General features: G+C 37.7%; 3 protein-coding genes across 3 annotated transcripts in view; 2 read left to right on the forward strand and 1 right to left on the reverse strand.

Annotated features, from left to right (window-relative positions):
* LOC136240680 (ragulator complex protein LAMTOR4-like) overlaps positions 1-17,250 on the reverse strand; it is a 41,723-nt gene that overhangs the window by 18,984 nt on the left and 5,489 nt on the right. The gene's annotated exons all lie outside the window — the stretch shown is intronic.
* On the forward strand, positions 1,273-2,295 carry LOC136241063 (uncharacterized). Its single transcript, XM_066032238.1, has 3 exons — positions 1,273-1,341; positions 1,390-1,432; positions 1,588-2,295. The coding sequence occupies exons 1-3, from the start codon at positions 1,294-1,296 to the stop codon at positions 2,046-2,048; spliced, it is 552 nt and encodes a 183-aa protein (XP_065888310.1). The 5' UTR covers positions 1,273-1,293; the 3' UTR covers positions 2,049-2,295.
* LOC136241216 (uncharacterized) lies at positions 14,141-16,796 on the forward strand. Its single transcript, XM_066032400.1, has 4 exons — positions 14,141-14,219; positions 14,278-14,356; positions 14,742-14,953; positions 16,692-16,796. The coding sequence occupies exons 1-4, from the start codon at positions 14,172-14,174 to the stop codon at positions 16,794-16,796; spliced, it is 444 nt and encodes a 147-aa protein (XP_065888472.1). The 5' UTR covers positions 14,141-14,171.

Below are 17,250 nucleotides of genomic sequence, written 5' to 3' on the forward strand. Positions count from 1 at the left end.
ATTTTAATTAAGTTATGTGTTAATGGTTTAGCGGTGACTACAAGCCATGCCCATAATAAACTGAGGTTTTTAGGTTTCTATGTAGTGCCAGCCACTTGTCTTAACTGTATAGCAGTAGTAAAATGTACTTAAAACCTGTTTACCATGAGTAACTTTTACTTGTGGTATACATCTAACTTGACATTTTAGCCTAGAATGAGCTGTATATCAATTAATATGAGCCATTTAATAATGATGAGGATGAGTGTTAGTGTTATTAGTGTATATCGGATCGGTTATCGGTATCGGCTAATTCTGTTGCTTAATATCGGTTATCGGAATAATCGGCTAATTTGGATATCGGTGCAACACTACTGGATAGCCAAAACTAAAACACCAAACACACTCAGCACATCCCACTTCAAATACAACCACACCTAGTCTATGATGATAAAGTAGTTAGTACACTGTATCTTCCAATGACAGTAAACAGGACAGTTATTAGCTCATTATGACTATAGAGGGACAATTGGAAACCAAAACCTGGTCAGTACTGGCTGATAAATAATGGAAGTTAGTTCAGAAATGGAAGTGACAAAAAAATAAGATTAAAAATTCACATTGATGCTGTAATCAGAAGCACAATAAACCAGACTCATCAGTGTCTAACAGAAACCATATCGACTATCTTTTACTGTTTTCCAACTTCAAGTGTAACAAGGTGCTGTATGAAGGCTATTGAAAGCATTACCTGTATTATGATGTGTTTTCCAAATGCACATATGTATTCTATAGCTGGTATATGCTTGTAAGAGTGGCAGTTACGTATAACAGCACTAAGAGAGCTAAACCTCCAGCACAATATGTTATATGGATTCTTGACTTACCAATGTTATCTTGCTCTTTAGTGTTGGTCATATAATCCCTTTTTTTCATTTACATGACAGGAACTGGTGTTCAACCACAGTAATGATTATATTATGACGCTCACTACTATATACCATTGTGATATTATTAGTTTACAAAACGCTGTTGAAGCCATATGAACAGTGTTTCGAATTACACATACAAGATACCAAATTTAGATATTTCACAGATGTGCTAAAGTCACGTATACAATGTATTTTAACCTCAAGGATAACCCATCCTTATGTAGCATGTTTTATAAAAGACAAAACATCCACCCTTGTTTACCACTAATCCACTATTATCAACATGGAATGACCAAACCACAACAGGAACTGTTTAGTATAAAAGGAGTTTGAGCTGACCAGATTAAGAATGTCACATCTGCATCTTAAGCAGGCAAAGAAAATGATGCTCTCAAGTATGCTGTTCACTGTGACATGCTGCGTTCTCCTTGTAAGTAGCAATTGAAAGGGTTGTACATAATTCTATACCATATCATAGGTTGGGAGTGTACATGGAATAACATCTCAAGCTAACAAGATCAGTGAGGCCAAAATAAATATATAAGTGTACAGCTGCTACAACAGACAGATTGTATCTATACAGTTTTATGCACTTACGTTGATAAAGTTGTAAAACACTGCAAACTAAAAGTCAATGTGCTAACACTTTAAGGTATTTCAAACTTGTTGTTCACAGGTAATTCTGCAGCCACTACCCCAATACACATGCCCCATTGTTCAAGTGGTCCTCTTAAAAGAGATTACTCCGAGCCTGGATACTTATTCTCACCAACAGTAAGAATCGGGTCATGTGCTGGATTGGTTTGTAGTGATGATGACAAATGTATAGTCACTCATACACGTACATGGAGACAATGGGTCAGTGTGTTCAAATGCAAAGATCAAAGTGATCGATTCTGTAGTTTTGTTGAAAAAAGGTATTTAGAATTTACTGAAGACATCAAATGTGACTGCCGAGAGTGTACAAGTAATTCAGACTGCGAATCACCAAAGAGCAGATGTGACAAAAACACGAATACCTGTGAGTGCCCTGTTATTGGATTTTGCCCCCCTGGATACATATGGGACCCTGACAAATGCAAATGTGTCCGATGCCCGTACATCGGTTGTCCACCGGACGGAGTTGAAGATCCCTAACTGTATGGCGATAGCCAAAATCTGGACTGCCTCCAAAACTCTGGAAACATTTTGAAAATGCACACATATTCTGTAGCAGTATTGTAGTCACCGTGTATTAAACACATAATTATTATGTATGTCAAAAAAGAACAGTTCAATTAAACACATGCAAATATTAGAATTTGGCTAATCCAACTAAAATACCACAGACACTCAACACATCCTACTACAAGTACAACTACACCTAGTCTATGATGATAAAGTAGTTAGTACCTTCCAATGACAGAAAACAGGACACTTATTAGCTCCATTATGACTACAGAGAGACAACAGCTCTTCTGCTGCTGCTGTCACACCTTCCCACACACACATTTGTCATGTTACCAATTTACACTTCTAAATGCTTGTGCAACTTTAGATGCCCAACAGTGACGTATCTATATCCTTATGCACCAAAGCATATGTAGTTGTAATGCTTGTGTGTATTTTTCTCTTGTTAAAACACATCGTGTTAATTTTAGCATTGAGTCAAAGTTGTGCTAATCACGAAAATTTGTTTATCACTGATCAGTCATGTGACATCGTGGTAGTGTGAAACAACAGTTGGTTGGAGAAGTAGTGTCTCACGTATCTGTGTGTGATGGAATTGAATACAACTATAACCGATGGATCATCTGTAGATGATTACTTTGATACAGCATATTCTCTTTATGCCACTTTGCTGAAGCTGTTTTTTTCGTTGTTGGCAGTCCCTGTTACAACCATTCCAATTTTGATGGTCATCTTGGTCATACTCTGCAACAAAGAATTGAGGGATTTAAACAACCTACTGATTGTCAATCTTCTTGGTTGTGATGTTGGATTTGTAGTAGTACGTTGCTTCAATGATGTTTTTTTGATAATAATGTATCTTGTAGGTCTTGATACGATTATCAATTGTAAAGTAGTGATAACCTTCTTTGTGGTTAGTACTATGGTAGGTAGGCTAATGTTTCTGCCACTAGGGATTATTTGGTTTGTCTGTGTTGCATTTCCGTTTACCCACAAGAGAATTCTGACTACCAAACGTATTACTGTACTGTTAACTATCTTGTGGCTGTTAGGAATTGGCTTGTCATTGATCATTTCGTTGAAATCTGACCTGCTCTACATTCCATCATTGGGGGTCTGTACGTTCTATGAACACAGTATGGTATCTCTTGTTGCCATAGTAGCACCTGTGTTTGTATCTGCCTCATTGGTTGGTATATCCAGTCTTTACCTGCGCCACAAGATGATCCGGTCAAACAGGTTTATTCATGGCATCAGGAGAAGTGTTGCGGAAGAAGAGAAGGTGGTCAGATTAGGGAGGTTAGTGGACATACTGAGAGAGCAGCTAGAGCCAACTCTTGCAGTATTCATCGTTGGTGGGGTTGATGTGTTACTCAATCTGGTTTTTGCTATCGTGCTGGGAGTTGCATCCTACTACCATTCTCCAAAGGCGCTCATTCTGGTTTACGAGTTTGCACTAGTCCCACTGCGCTTTTTCCAATGTCTATGCCACTCTCTAACCTTTGGGTTGTACAAGAAGGAGATCCGAGACAAAATCTGTGGCTGTACAGATCTGTGCCCCAAACGCAGTAGAGTAGTTGTACTCTCTGATGTCAGTGGACACTAGCCTTATGAGAGTGAACTCACTTGTAACATTCTATAACAATAATATAAAACTGCTGTGGCCATATTTATTGTTGTATCGCTTATTTACTCCTGAATGTACTTATTACACATATACTGTATGTCTGCACAGATGACACAGTTTTGCCAAGATTGTATTGATCCATGTTGTACTTTGCAAACAGTATCTGTTACCTGTATATGTGTAGGCAGATATGTACAGTATGTGTCTTTACTGAAACTTATATTTACCATTTAACCTATTATCCACCAAATTCTCAGTGACCGCTAGCCGAATTGCTGAATCGTTTCGTACTAATCATCCAATACACAACTTACGTAGTGACTGCACAATAGGAAACCAAAACGTGGTCAGTAGTGGCTGATAAATAATGGAAGCTCGTATAAAAATGATGTGATTAAATACCAAATGTAGATAGATGGAACAATAGCTCAGACTCATTAGAATATTAAAGATATCTTACAATGGTTTCAAAAAGCCATATCACTTGTAGGATGCAATTAATCGTTATCAACAACGGAGCAGTGGTTATCAAGAAAAGAACCACTTTCTCACAACTAGCATACAATGCTGCATACATGTACACAGTACATACATAGCTAATGAGACACTCTCTTTACAAATTCGGATCATGGGTAGACACTAGTTTTGTAGCCAACATGTAAGTAAAGTTTCTTTAATATACAGTGCAATTGTGAATGGCAACACAAAGATGGTACCCACACTGGTATGGTATGTAATCAAATTATTGTTGCCATACTCAAGTATGAAGGAGTGCTTGTCTGGGAAGTTGTTACAGGAAAACTTATCAACTATGAAGACTACCAGTACCTTTCCTTATACAAGAAAAGAGTTTGCTATAAAAAGGTTCACCTAGTTGATCCAACACGTAGAGATCAAGCAACAGCAAATTTGAATTGATTTGAATTGCAGTTATTTCGATGGAGATTGGCAAAATTGCTTTCATCATCCTTGGTATCCTGGTGAGCCAGCAAACACACAGCACAACACCTTGCTAGTTGTATCACCTTGCTAGTTGTATCAACGACTAGATGGTTTTACTAATAATGCACTATAGCAATGCTTGAGAGCTACTAGAGATGGCCACTATAAACAGGTGGTCTCTTAGCCAGTTTTATTGTACTGTTGTGTTTCATTTCACTAGCTGAAGAAATGGCATTTGGATTTTACAATGTGTCACTGAGCTCTGATGGTGAAGATGACTTTGATCTGAAGTTCGTAAGCTCTATTGGGTACTACAGGCCATATCCATATGGCTTCTGTCCAAATGGGCCACTCTGGGGAGTACACTTTGTATATGGATACTTCTATTTGGCCACCAATTGCAAGATGAGTTTGCGCCCGCCCCTGTTCAATATTTGGCCACCGATGTCGATCATCTTGTTGTGATACACCTTGCCTCTACCGTTACGTGTGGCAGTGTTACTCAAGTCCGACATTAGGCTACTACTGCAGCAGGATCGGCTACAAGCATTTATGTTACGAACAACACAACTGCTGCAAGTGTACATGTGCTTATTCCTCTAAATACTGTCGTATTGGATACCCTTAAGCCACAACCATTTACATTGAAACAATGAACTGAACATATACACATTCACTATAATCACAACTGTACACACGTATGTATGTACCTGTGTATGTATGTACGTCTATCAAATACACACAAAAATTGTATCATTTGCACTACTCATTGTAAGTTGGTGTCATTATGAATTCATCTAAGTACACACATACGAACGATTCAGCATATAGTATTCAAATCATAGTTTTCTATAGGTACACACTGTACTAAATACACAAAGTATTGCTTTAAAATTAGTTTAAAATGTAGAGATTTAGAACTCGTAATTCCAAAGACAGTTAGCCAGCTCAGCACACAGTACAACTACCTCAGAGCACATGCCAATGGACCTTTCAAAAGAGTTTACTCCAGGTCTGGATATTTTTAATGGCTTATGATCAGTAGCTACAAGGTAGTATGATGGATTGGTCTGCAGGCATTCTGGACAATGTGTACTCAGCCATGTATGTGGGTTCAACTGATATGTAACTGTGTACAAACTGATACTACTATACTGTGTATATCAGAGCAAAGTTTATAGTGTTGCAAACACATGATTGTCAAGAAGCAACTCAGAATGTACTTTTGAATATGCACAGCAGAATTGGTCCATTAATTCTCAGCTGATGGATATGCACACTGTAGCTCAGTAACCCCTTCCAACAAGTAAGAAAACAGTTAGACAATTAATAGTGAGTACACCCACTAAACGATTCATACAAGCAGTAAAGCAAAGAGGGTTATTGGGAGGAACTTCAATTCCTGGTGCACTCTTCATGATACAGTCCATGAAACAGAATGTACATTGTTAAAAGAATGTCAGCCAACATAATCATGTAGTATTAAAAGCCAATATGCAATGAAGTTAACTGGTACCCTTAATCTTAAATTTCTGCAATACAGCAGTTCCAAATTGTGTCAAATAGCCACCGTTAGCTCCATCTACTGTTACATTGGTCTCCTGTAGCACCTGTAAATAGCCACATAGTTCAAGTACAGTTGGCATACAGGCAATTGCTTAAAACTGCAAGTACATACTAATAAACTATCGCCTACTATTTGTGTATAAGCAACCAAGAAAAAAGTTCTGTTTTACTGTTCCTTAGCAACCCACTACAAAAATTAACAAACTCTACATATTAGCTAATTACAAATTAACAGTTCAGACATCGGCGGTGTCGTACAGGATAAAGGACATCCACTTGGTTTTTTAAACATTCACTATTCTTGTTGTTGTATACCCACAACTATCTACTGTTTCCTAAACTAATGCATAGTTATAATATATCCTCATTTCTACAAGTCCATGTCACAGTGAGTATAAATCAAATTAAAATGAGAAATCAAGAGCATTTCTGTTCCCATGGTAATAGACTAGTTACACAAACAAAACGGTATGTCCACGTTGACCTGATATGTACCTAGTAAGTAGATATTTTTTATATAAATGCAACCTAGACAAATGGTGATGACTGTGAAAGTGCAAAGAGCAGACTTGGTCAGTATAGCACCAAACACTTTGGAAGAGACATGTAAACTTTATAATAGGAAATGTATGACCACAATTTTGAAGTGCTGTATCTTAGATGTTATGAGACGCCTTGAAAGATAAAGAAATAGGTGCAGAAAGCTGTTTACTGTTTAGCTGAGGAATATCTACAACCAACACAACATAAACTATTGACAATAACAACTACAGTACATGACGGCCAGATAGGGAACTAGTATAAAAAGAGTAGGATTCAACCAAAGTGAGCAAGTGAAATCATAAAGCAAGCCAAGAAAATGATGCTCTCCAGTTTGCTGTTCACTGTGACCTGTTGCGTTTTCCTTGTAAGTAAAATGGACACTCACACACCTTCGAAAAATTGCATTTTTCTTTGATAGGTTGAGAGTGTGCATGGAGGAATAGATCTCAGCTCAACTCATACTACTGCAACTCAAGTGAAAGCAGCTTACAAGATAAGAGATAAAAATATAAAAATATAACCATTCATACTTGAGATAAAAATATAACCATTCATACTTGATACATAAGCACATATATAGTATTACACACGTTGCCAAACTTTTGCAGAAGGACTCTGCAATTATTAGGCTTGCTGGAAGTTAGCAATGAAATAAAGCTTTAGTAATCTTATATTCATAACCATGTAAGTATACTGTATGTAAAAATATTCAAAACCACAAATATCACTATTTTCAAATTTTAGACATAACTTTCAGGTACGTACACATACATATATATACATATGCATAGCAAAAAAATATTAGACTACGAATTTCTGGCATAATTTATTCAACCTAAGAAATACACACTGTTTAAAAGTCAATAAACGGAGATAGCAACACACTTATAATGTTAATTGTGACATACTCTATTCTATAGGCAATTCCAAGGCTAGCTCAGCATATAACACTAAAACTAAGGGAGACCGTGGCCCAGGAACCGATTGCTCCAGAGGACCTGTCAGAAAAGATTATTCCAGGCCTGGATACTTCTACTGGCCACCAATCAGAATCAGACAATGTGATGGACTGATCTGTAGTCGTCCTGCGAAATGTGTAGCCAGTAGGACACATCTGGCTGGCCAATGGACTAATGTATACAGGTGTGCCCACCACCGATGTGAATTCATTGCCACTCAATTTTACTGGCTTCTTGAACATGTCAGCTGCCAAAGTCGTGAATGTACCCTGCCAATGTCGTGAATGTACCCGTGACTCAGACTGTTCCTCACTAAAGAAGTGCAGTAGATTATGGACTTGTCATTGTCCTCTACAGAAGGGTTCACCATGTCCAGTTGGCTACCGATATGACCGACGAACATGTAAGTGCAGACGTAATCTTCCAATTGGACCTCCTGGAATGCCCTAAAAGAAAGACTACAGGAAAACCCAGACTGCCACAAAACACTAGTTTTAGAACTGTTACTAGGAACACGTGTATTACATGAATGCACAATTTGTTAGAATTGTAGTCACCAAGCAATTGTGTCAAAAAAAAACAACAAAAAACAATCTATTTAAGTCTAGATGCTTTTCTTGTACGTATCGAAGTAGGGCAATTGTGATAAAACTCAACCAAACTCTAATGCCTTTCAATATTACAGTACTCTGTAAACTTATCAAATATCCAGATACTACATTTATCACAAGCTTGAGCCTTTTTAAAGATCTTAACATGCAGCACTGACTAGTTTGTAGCCACCTCTCAGAGGTTTTAACATAAATCATACAGTAGTAACAGCACGGTAGTACTGTATAGTTGGTATTCCCCCATTAAATTGACACATGTTTCCAAAACGCTGCCCATAAAAACATTATATATAGAAAATGTTTTACGCAATGATAGGCACCAAGCCTTAGTGGCACTTACACCAGGTAAAAGCCCAAACCCAATTTTAGTCTGTGCCTACCTGCTGCCTGACTACCTGACAAGGCTACAGGCTAAACTATGCATTGTATGACCACCATGTTAAACACATCATAGCATAGCTACAGTATATACTATAACAAACGACTACATCTATAACTAACATCTACTATAGCTACTAAAGCCTCACCAGCACTTTATCTTCAACTACATTAACAATGATTGCAATACTCTAATAGAGCAGTCAAGGCTACAATCAGTCATTTGTTTACTCCACAGTATTAGAATATTGGATCTAGTGTGATTGTTAACCAAAACCTGAAATCCAATCTCAAGCTTTCAAAAAAATTATTTTTGGAGGCACTGTATGATTGTCTTTAAATACCACTAAAATTAATTTTCAGATCCGCCACTGTTTACTATGTAATTATAACGTGTTACTTTACACTGTAGTAGCAAGTAATAAGTAATATATTACTTTTAAAAGTAACGATCCCAATACCGGTAATTATACTGTACATGTACGTATGTACTCTACACAATGCTTCAGATAGAGCTATCCCAATAAGGTGTGTACACATATACAGTACATACAGCACACATACTGTATTAATAAAATTGTACTACTACACAAATAAAAAACAAGTGAGCTCTACATTGCTACTCTGGATTACCAGAATTTTACAATATATGGTACTGCTCAAACATAGCATTGCACTTTCTCGTACCACTCGATTGTGAGTGATTAAAAAACTCACTAATTAAAGGGCGTGGCACCCGTTTCCTTCGTGAATTTTCATCTCATACATGTTACGTTTGAGCGGTACCGTATACGTACTATGTACGTATCTCTTCTCACAAATAAAAAATTAATAGTATTAAGACAAAGGACACCCACTTGGTTTTCTAAACAATCACAATTCCTGTCATTGTATATTCAATTATAATTTATCCACCCCCTATCTGTTTCCTAAACTAACATATAATATATCCTGCTGTATTGTGCTGAGAATTGTACAAGTCAGATTATCAGACTACTTGGTAACACATGCAGGGGAGGAATGTACGGTTCCATTGTTTTTCCTTTGGTGAGGTATGCGTTGGTTGGTATGCGTTGGTTCACCAGTCATAAATTGTGTTACAAAAAGGCAAACAAACAATGTAAGGAAACAAAATTATATTTACCATAGGCATCATAGTAATGAAAAACAATGAAACAAAGGTCATCTACATATGCAGCTGTACTAGTAGACATATAATTCCCATGGCTATACTAATAGCAGGTTGTACTGTGGGAATTAAATGTCCACTAGTATAGAGCTGCAAGTGTAGATTACCTCCCTTTATTCATTGCTTTTTTACATGTTTCTTATGATCCCTTCTCAAATTAATTTCCTTACACTTCAGAGCACCAATGGTACTACGTACTGTACATACATACATGTATTTCATCAAGCATTGTACATCAAATTATGCAACATCAAAGGACAACCGATTGAGGACACATATGTGAATACACTTACCCACCAGTGAAGCAGTATATCAATCTTTAAGATTGCCAAATTAAATATAACAATTTACAGATAGTCAGTTGGGTCAATTAAAACTGTGGCGTACCATCTACGTAGTTGAAGATTTTGCAGAATGCATGTTTGGGTAAGCATAGGGATATGGTGATGATTGTTCCCAACAAGCACACTTCTGTCAGTACCGTAAGAACATAACACTGTTAAACACACTGTACATGTAGTACATGTACACAGGGAAATATGTTCACGCACAATAACCAAAACATCCCACCTTCTCAATATTAATTACCCACTAATTTAAATTACTGCCCACCAGTAACACTCAGTTGTATGACAAAAACCACATGACGCTGGATAGGGAACCAGTATAAAAGAAAATAACTCAACCAAACTCGGCACGTGACATCAGAACAAGTAGAGGAAATGATGCTCTCCGGTTTGCTGCTCACTGTGATGTGCAGTGTCCTGCTTGTAAGGAAAATGAGTGCACATATATGTGCAGTTTGAAAGGTTACATTATCTTTGATAGGTTGGGAATGTACATGGAGGAATAGATCTCAGCTCACCTCGTACTACTGCAGCTCAAGTGGAAGCAGTTTACAAGATAAGTAAGGCAGCGATAGAAATATATATACATACAGGGTGTACATACGTAATAAAGTCTACGTATGATAAATTTCTACTAAAGGATTTCAGGTTAGCTGTAAGTTAGCAGTGAAATTAAGGCACTTAGTAATCTTACATACGTACAGGATGTACATATGAATGTACTACTCTGACCACAAACACTAAAAGGATTGACGTCTCACACATTGAAGCTAAATCTATTTTCGCAAGCCATATTTAATTAAAAGTGGAATCTAAAATGCCATTCCTATAAAATCACCACGATAGGCTGATACTGGGCAAAGTTGCCACATACAATAATAATGTTAACTTTTGGTTCTATAGGCAATTCCAAGGCCAGTTCAGAATACAGAAGGTTTGTTATTGGTGGTAGAGGCCCAACTGGCCCAGTTGGTCCAAGGGCTTATTGTTCCAGTGGACCTTTCAGAAGAGTTTATTCCACACCCAGTTATTTCTACTGGCCACTGATCAGAATCAAACAATGTAACGGACTGTTCTACAGACATCCTGGGAAATGTGTAGCCAGTCGTAGACAATTGGTACGCCGATGGGCTGTTGTGTATAGGTGTACCAACACATGCTACTCCATTGGAGCTCAATATTTATGGCTTTTTGAACATGTCAGCTGCCAATGTCGTGAGTGTAGCCGTGACTCTGATTGTACTGCACCAAAGAAGTGCAACAGATCCACATGGACCTGCCGGTGCCCTACTGCTGAACACGATGGAGTATCATGCCGAGTTGGCTACCGATGGGACCAACGAACATGCAGATGCAGACCTATTCTCCGAACTGGAGTTCCTGGAATTCCCTAAAAGAAAGACTACAGGAAAACCTGGACTGCCACAAAACACTAGCTTTAGAACTAATATGTGTATTTCATGCATGCACAGTTTGTTAGCATTGTAGTCACCATACAATACGTCAAAAAAATCATTTATACAGTACATATCTACAATATTAGTAAGACCATGTAGCCATTTGTTAGAATGTCTGGCTAATCGGGTGGTGATTTACAAACTAGCCAATGCTGCATATTAAGACCCTTTAAATTAAGGCTTCAAGCCTGAAATAAATGTCATGTTTGGATACATAATGCACAAGTATTTGAAAAGCTTATGGAATATTGAACAGCATTAGGCTGTAACCACAAGTTGCTGTATTTCCTTGATTCTCATTTCATCTTTATGTGATAGACAACACACGAAGCCATTGACACTCTACCTGCAAATTTCCAGCTATAAAAGCAATAAAAAAAGTGGCACATGAAGGAGGAGAAAAGTCAGTCCATGATGTGTGCATCATGCTCAAGTCCCTGTAAGTTACGTACACTGTACGTAGTTAGTTACAGTAGCTCCATTAATTTTTTTTCTTCAAATCTTGTATCAGGCTGCCTTGTATGCATGCTTGAGCTCGACTTTTATACTGCCAAGGTGTCACGAAGGTAAGTATTTTTGCAAATCAATGATCCTTCCATACTAATGTACATACATATGTACGTATCCAGTTTGCTGCTCATTGTGATGTGCAGTTTGAAAGGTTACATTTTAGATAGGTTGGGAGTGTACAAGGTTTTACTCACAGACAATAACCTTGTGCCCAGACAAGTGCTTGCTCCCCCAGATGGGAAAGAAGCAGCAGGAACATGCTGGAATGTGTTGGTATCATCAACAGATTAATGATTGTTGTCAACACTGCCTAGCTTTGAGGCTATTCCAAGGCCAGCTCAAAATACAAAAAAAGACAATTGGCCTAGTTGGTCCATCACAAAGCCATTGATGTACTGATTAACACCTTACACTGGGAGGACAAAGGTGATGCATGAGTGTACAAACTGTGATAGGGCAAAAGTACGCAAAATACAGTCAGTAATTTTTTTTTTAAATAGAACAATTCCATCAATCTAATTTTTTTTCAAAAGAATTATTTATTAGAAGCATCTCATGAAGACATGTTCGGGCTTGGTTGTCCATACCTAACCAACACTCCATGAACATTGTGATTTTGAGTCTTAATATGGTCACAATAACATGACAGGGACAACAACAATGTTAGGCCACAATAACGATCAGTTATATGTAGTTACTTTTCTGTACAGTACCAAGAGTCACATGCTAACTATTTTATAATATGAACTCTTTGACAGTACATACAGTGCAAGTACAGATACAGGCTGTATCAGTAATATCAACAATATTGCAGATAACCAATTCACTACACTGCTCTGTACATACAGGGTATCTGCACACGTATTGATGAATTAAAACAGTAATAACCACCACAAACAGAGTTCTAAATTTCTGCTCTGCGTAAACAGTAAATAGAGTACTATTTAAAATCCTGATACCCTAAACAAGTGTATATGTGCATTTTCTAAAATAAAAATGCAGTCTTTAGCAGCATACAGACACAGAACATCCACTAGGTTTTCTAAATAGTCAACCATTCTTGTCACTGTACATTTGATTGTAAGTTACCCACCTCCAGCGTGCTTTCTAAACTGATATGCGTATCCTGTAATTTTATTAGAATTTATACAAGTCAGATTCACAGAGACCATGTCACTTAGCAACACATACTAGGGTGGAACAACTGTTTAATTAATAACTCTTCAAGACCCACATTCACATTACACATTTCTATAGCATCGTCAAAGAGCATGTTAATTGGTAACACATACGTCTGTTTAATTTCAAAGCCCACATTCATATTACACTTACTACTACTACACTGTATCGCATTGAACAAAAAATCAAAATCAATCTAACATGCGAAACATTTCATACACACACTCTTGTTTATCAAACTGCAAGTCCGACACTTTTCTATTACAAATATCTCATTAAAAAATGACTTTATTAAGAAACTGCATGGCAAGAAACAGTGGAATAGTATTTGTAGGAGTGACATAAGCGCATGTATTTAAAATTAGAAGAGTGGCTTTAAGATCAATCTTAAAGAAGACTGCCTAAGGTAAATATTACAGTAATCATGTAAGTCAGTTGAGATGCTTATAGTTTAGGTTTTGTGGAATGTGGTTTATATCAAAGTATGAGGTAAACAAATTTGGGTACACCAGTTATATGCCACTACGAGGCCCACACACAAGCACACTTCATTCAGCACTAGTGTCCAAAATAACACATCTACATGTAGGGTACAATAGACAAAACATCCTGACCTTGTAAATATTCATCTCCCACTAATTCACATTACTGCCCACTAACAACACAAGTTGTCAGTCATTTGGCAATAAAACCTGTACGGCTCCCTGATGGGGAGCTAGTATAAAATAACAAGACTCGGCCAAAACAGGAAAGTAAAGCCGCTACACGAGCACGCTGAGAAAATGACGTTCTCAAGTTTGCTGTTCACCGAGATGTGTTGTATTCTCCTTGTAAGTAAAATGGACACTCACGATATGTGCAGTTTGAAAGGTCATGTTTTCTTGACAGATGGAGAGAGTACATGGAGGAATAGATCTCAGCTCACCTCATACTACTGCAGCTCAAGCGGCAGCAGCTTACAAGATAAGTAAGAGATACGTAGAAATATGTACATAATCAATTCCATGCACAATACATTGGTTAAATTACTACCTAGTGTATCTCTTTAAAGTTAACTGGAACTTAGCGTTTTATAACGACATCACATACTGTAGGCGTATGCATATTCTAAGTAAAAATGTAAAGCTATGAATTTGTAAAATCACTTGCGTACACATTTTAAATGATTTAGTTTTAGGTACAGTATGTATGCATCCATATACTGTATAAAATGTTTTAGCCCACAAATTCTACAATAGCAAATACCACTCACCCTAAATGATATATCACAAAAAAGCCATACACATACTGAGAGTACTACTTTAGTCAGCACTATCATTAATATTGATTGCGATACACTCTCTGTTTTACAGGCAATTCCGAGGCCAGTTCAATATACAATACTAACGTAAAGGAAGAGCGTGGTATAAACACTTATTGTTCTAGAGGACCTGTCAAAAAAGTTTACTCCACGCCTGGATTCTTCTACTGGCCAGCAATCAGAATCAGAAAATGTGATGGATTGATTTGCCGTCCTGGGTATTGTGTAGCCAGTACTAAACGTGTGCTCAGCCAGTGGACTAATGTATACAAATGTAACCACAGCCGATGCAACTTCATTGAAACTCGATTAATTAAGCTCACTGAACATTCCACCTGTGAATGCCGTGAGTGTATCAGTGATGCAGACTGCACTGCACCAAAGAAGTGTAGTATATCTACATGGACATGTGCCTTTATTGGACTTCCTGGAACTTCCTAAAAGAGAGACTACAGGAAAACCTGGACTGCCACAAAACACTAGCTTTAGAACTAATATGTGTATTTCATGCATGCACAGTTTGTTAGCATTGTAGTCACCATACAATACGTCAAAAAAAGAACTAACATACATTTCTGTTATTTATCCACGTACTGCATCAACTGCAACACAACAAAACTAAATATGTCAGTTAGTCAGTCAGTCATTCAGCAGTCAGTCTGTCTGTCAGTCAGAAAATAGTTCTATCAATAAATCTTTAATAATACATAAAGCTTCAGGTTGTTTTGATGGCAAGATTTGGCTAATGTTATCTGTTTCCTAAACTAATATCCCATAATGTGATCAGAATGTCTACAAGTCAGTTTCACAGAGAGCTAACACATATAGAACATCTGAGGCCCATGTTCACGTTACACAATACTAGGGTATTCACTAGCACAAGCCCAGAAGTACAATTTGGACTATGGTCAAAGAGATTTGATCAACAAAAATATATCTTGAATGTTTGATTTCACCAGAAAAACAGCCTTGACCGTTTGACAATTTAAATATTACTTGATTTAGTTTTGATCCCAGTAACCCTGTTGCAAATACCTATTGGACAGAAATAGTCTAAATGCTGAAAGACACATTTCACACACACACACACACTCAAGAGTTGATTGCAGGATTTAAGCAGTAAATTTAATTAAGGCAATTAAATTGTGCACTTTGAAGAATCAACAAAAGAGTAGTGTACCATACAAAAATAAGAGTTGTACATGCACATGTGCACACACAGAGCAAAGCCTGTATACAGCAGCCGTGCGAAACGCAGCTATTGCCGCCCAGTGAACCAGCACTGGGATGCCTGTGTACCACTCAGACACTTGAGCCTTGTGCAGGCAAATCTTCCTGGGCAGGCTAGTAACCCACAGGAGGACTGTCCAGGTCTCATGGAGAGAAGTTGCGGAACCTGAAATTCCACCCCCCAACACTGCTAAATGAGACACGATAGTTAAGCATTTGCTTCCCCAGTAAACACCAGGTACCCATTGATGTTCTAGCTGAGTGGGCTGTTTCCCCAGGCCATCAAAACCCCAATATACAGCTGGGTAGACTGGAGCAATGTGTGTAAAGTTTCTTGGTCAAAGAACACCAATTTGGCATAACTGGGAATCAAACCTGGAACCCTTCGATTACCAGGCCAATGCTCTAGCCACTTGCATAGCTACTGTATGCTGCCTCAACAATAACACATACACACACACAAAGCAGAGCAGCATGTTTTACAACAGACACAACATCTCATATTCATCACCCACTAATTCAAATTACTACCTGCTAGCAACACAAATTATTGGTCATATGGAAAAACTACATAATGGCCAGACAAGGAGCTAGTATAAAAGAATACAGCATATACAACTTCAGCAAAATCACCAAGTGACATCAGGGCAAGCTGAGAAAGTGATGTTCTCAACTTTGCTGATGTGCTGTATCCTCCTTGTAGGCAAAATGGACACTCACATACAGTGGGTATACGTGCAGTTTGAAAGGTTGTGTTTTCTTTGATATGTAGGTTGAGAGTGTACATGGAGGTATATATCTCAACTCAGCTTGTACTACTGCAGCTCAAGTGAGCAGCTTACAAGAGAAGCAAGAGAGTGGTATAATGGCCTCTTGAACATGTCAGCTGCAAATGCTCTGAGTGAACCCATGACTCAAAAGTGCAACAAATAATGAACCTGTCATTGTCCTACCCTACAGAAGGAAGCACCATGTCCAATTGGCTACTAATAAGACCAACAAACACGCAAATGCAGATGTAACCTTCCAACAGGAAAGCCTGGACTGTCACAGAACACTAGCTCAATGATGTATACGCAGTTTGTTAGCATTGTAGTCACCATGCAATAAGTATGTCAAAAAATAATTAATCAATGAAACTACATTATACTGTTATCTCTGTAGAGTTCATAATATACTTTTAAGGGGAGTATCCAATGCTGTATATTGCCCCTTCAAAAATGCACTGGTTATAATGTCATCATCACCAAAAAGTGTTAAAGGGTACACCCCAATGACTTTTTAATATAAGCATAATATGCATATTCTGCAAGAGTAATGAATGGAAGATG

Source organism: Dysidea avara, chromosome 12, assembly GCF_963678975.1.
Source record: "Dysidea avara chromosome 12, odDysAvar1.4, whole genome shotgun sequence".
Taxonomy (NCBI): Eukaryota; Metazoa; Porifera; class Demospongiae; order Dictyoceratida; family Dysideidae; genus Dysidea; species Dysidea avara.

What these genes read in the sequence shown, in the direction of transcription:
- LOC136241063 (XM_066032238.1), top strand. Translation starts at nt 1,294, where the DNA reads ATGATGCTCTCAAGTATGCTGTTCACTGTGACATGCTGCGTTCTCCTT. An exon ending in TGACATGCTGCGTTCTCCTT is followed by an intron (nt 1,342 to 1,389) that starts GTAAGTAGCAAT and finishes ACCATATCATAG; the next exon opens with GTTGGGAGTGTACATGGAAT. An exon ending in ATCTCAAGCTAACAAGATCA is followed by an intron (nt 1,433 to 1,587) that starts GTGAGGCCAAAA and finishes TGTTGTTCACAG; the next exon opens with GTAATTCTGCAGCCACTACC.
- LOC136241216 (XM_066032400.1), top strand. Translation starts at nt 14,172, where the DNA reads ATGACGTTCTCAAGTTTGCTGTTCACCGAGATGTGTTGTATTCTCCTT. An exon ending in AGATGTGTTGTATTCTCCTT is followed by an intron (nt 14,220 to 14,277) that starts GTAAGTAAAATG and finishes TTTTCTTGACAG; the next exon opens with ATGGAGAGAGTACATGGAGG. An exon ending in GGCAGCAGCTTACAAGATAA is followed by an intron (nt 14,357 to 14,741) that starts GTAAGAGATACG and finishes TCTGTTTTACAG; the next exon opens with GCAATTCCGAGGCCAGTTCA.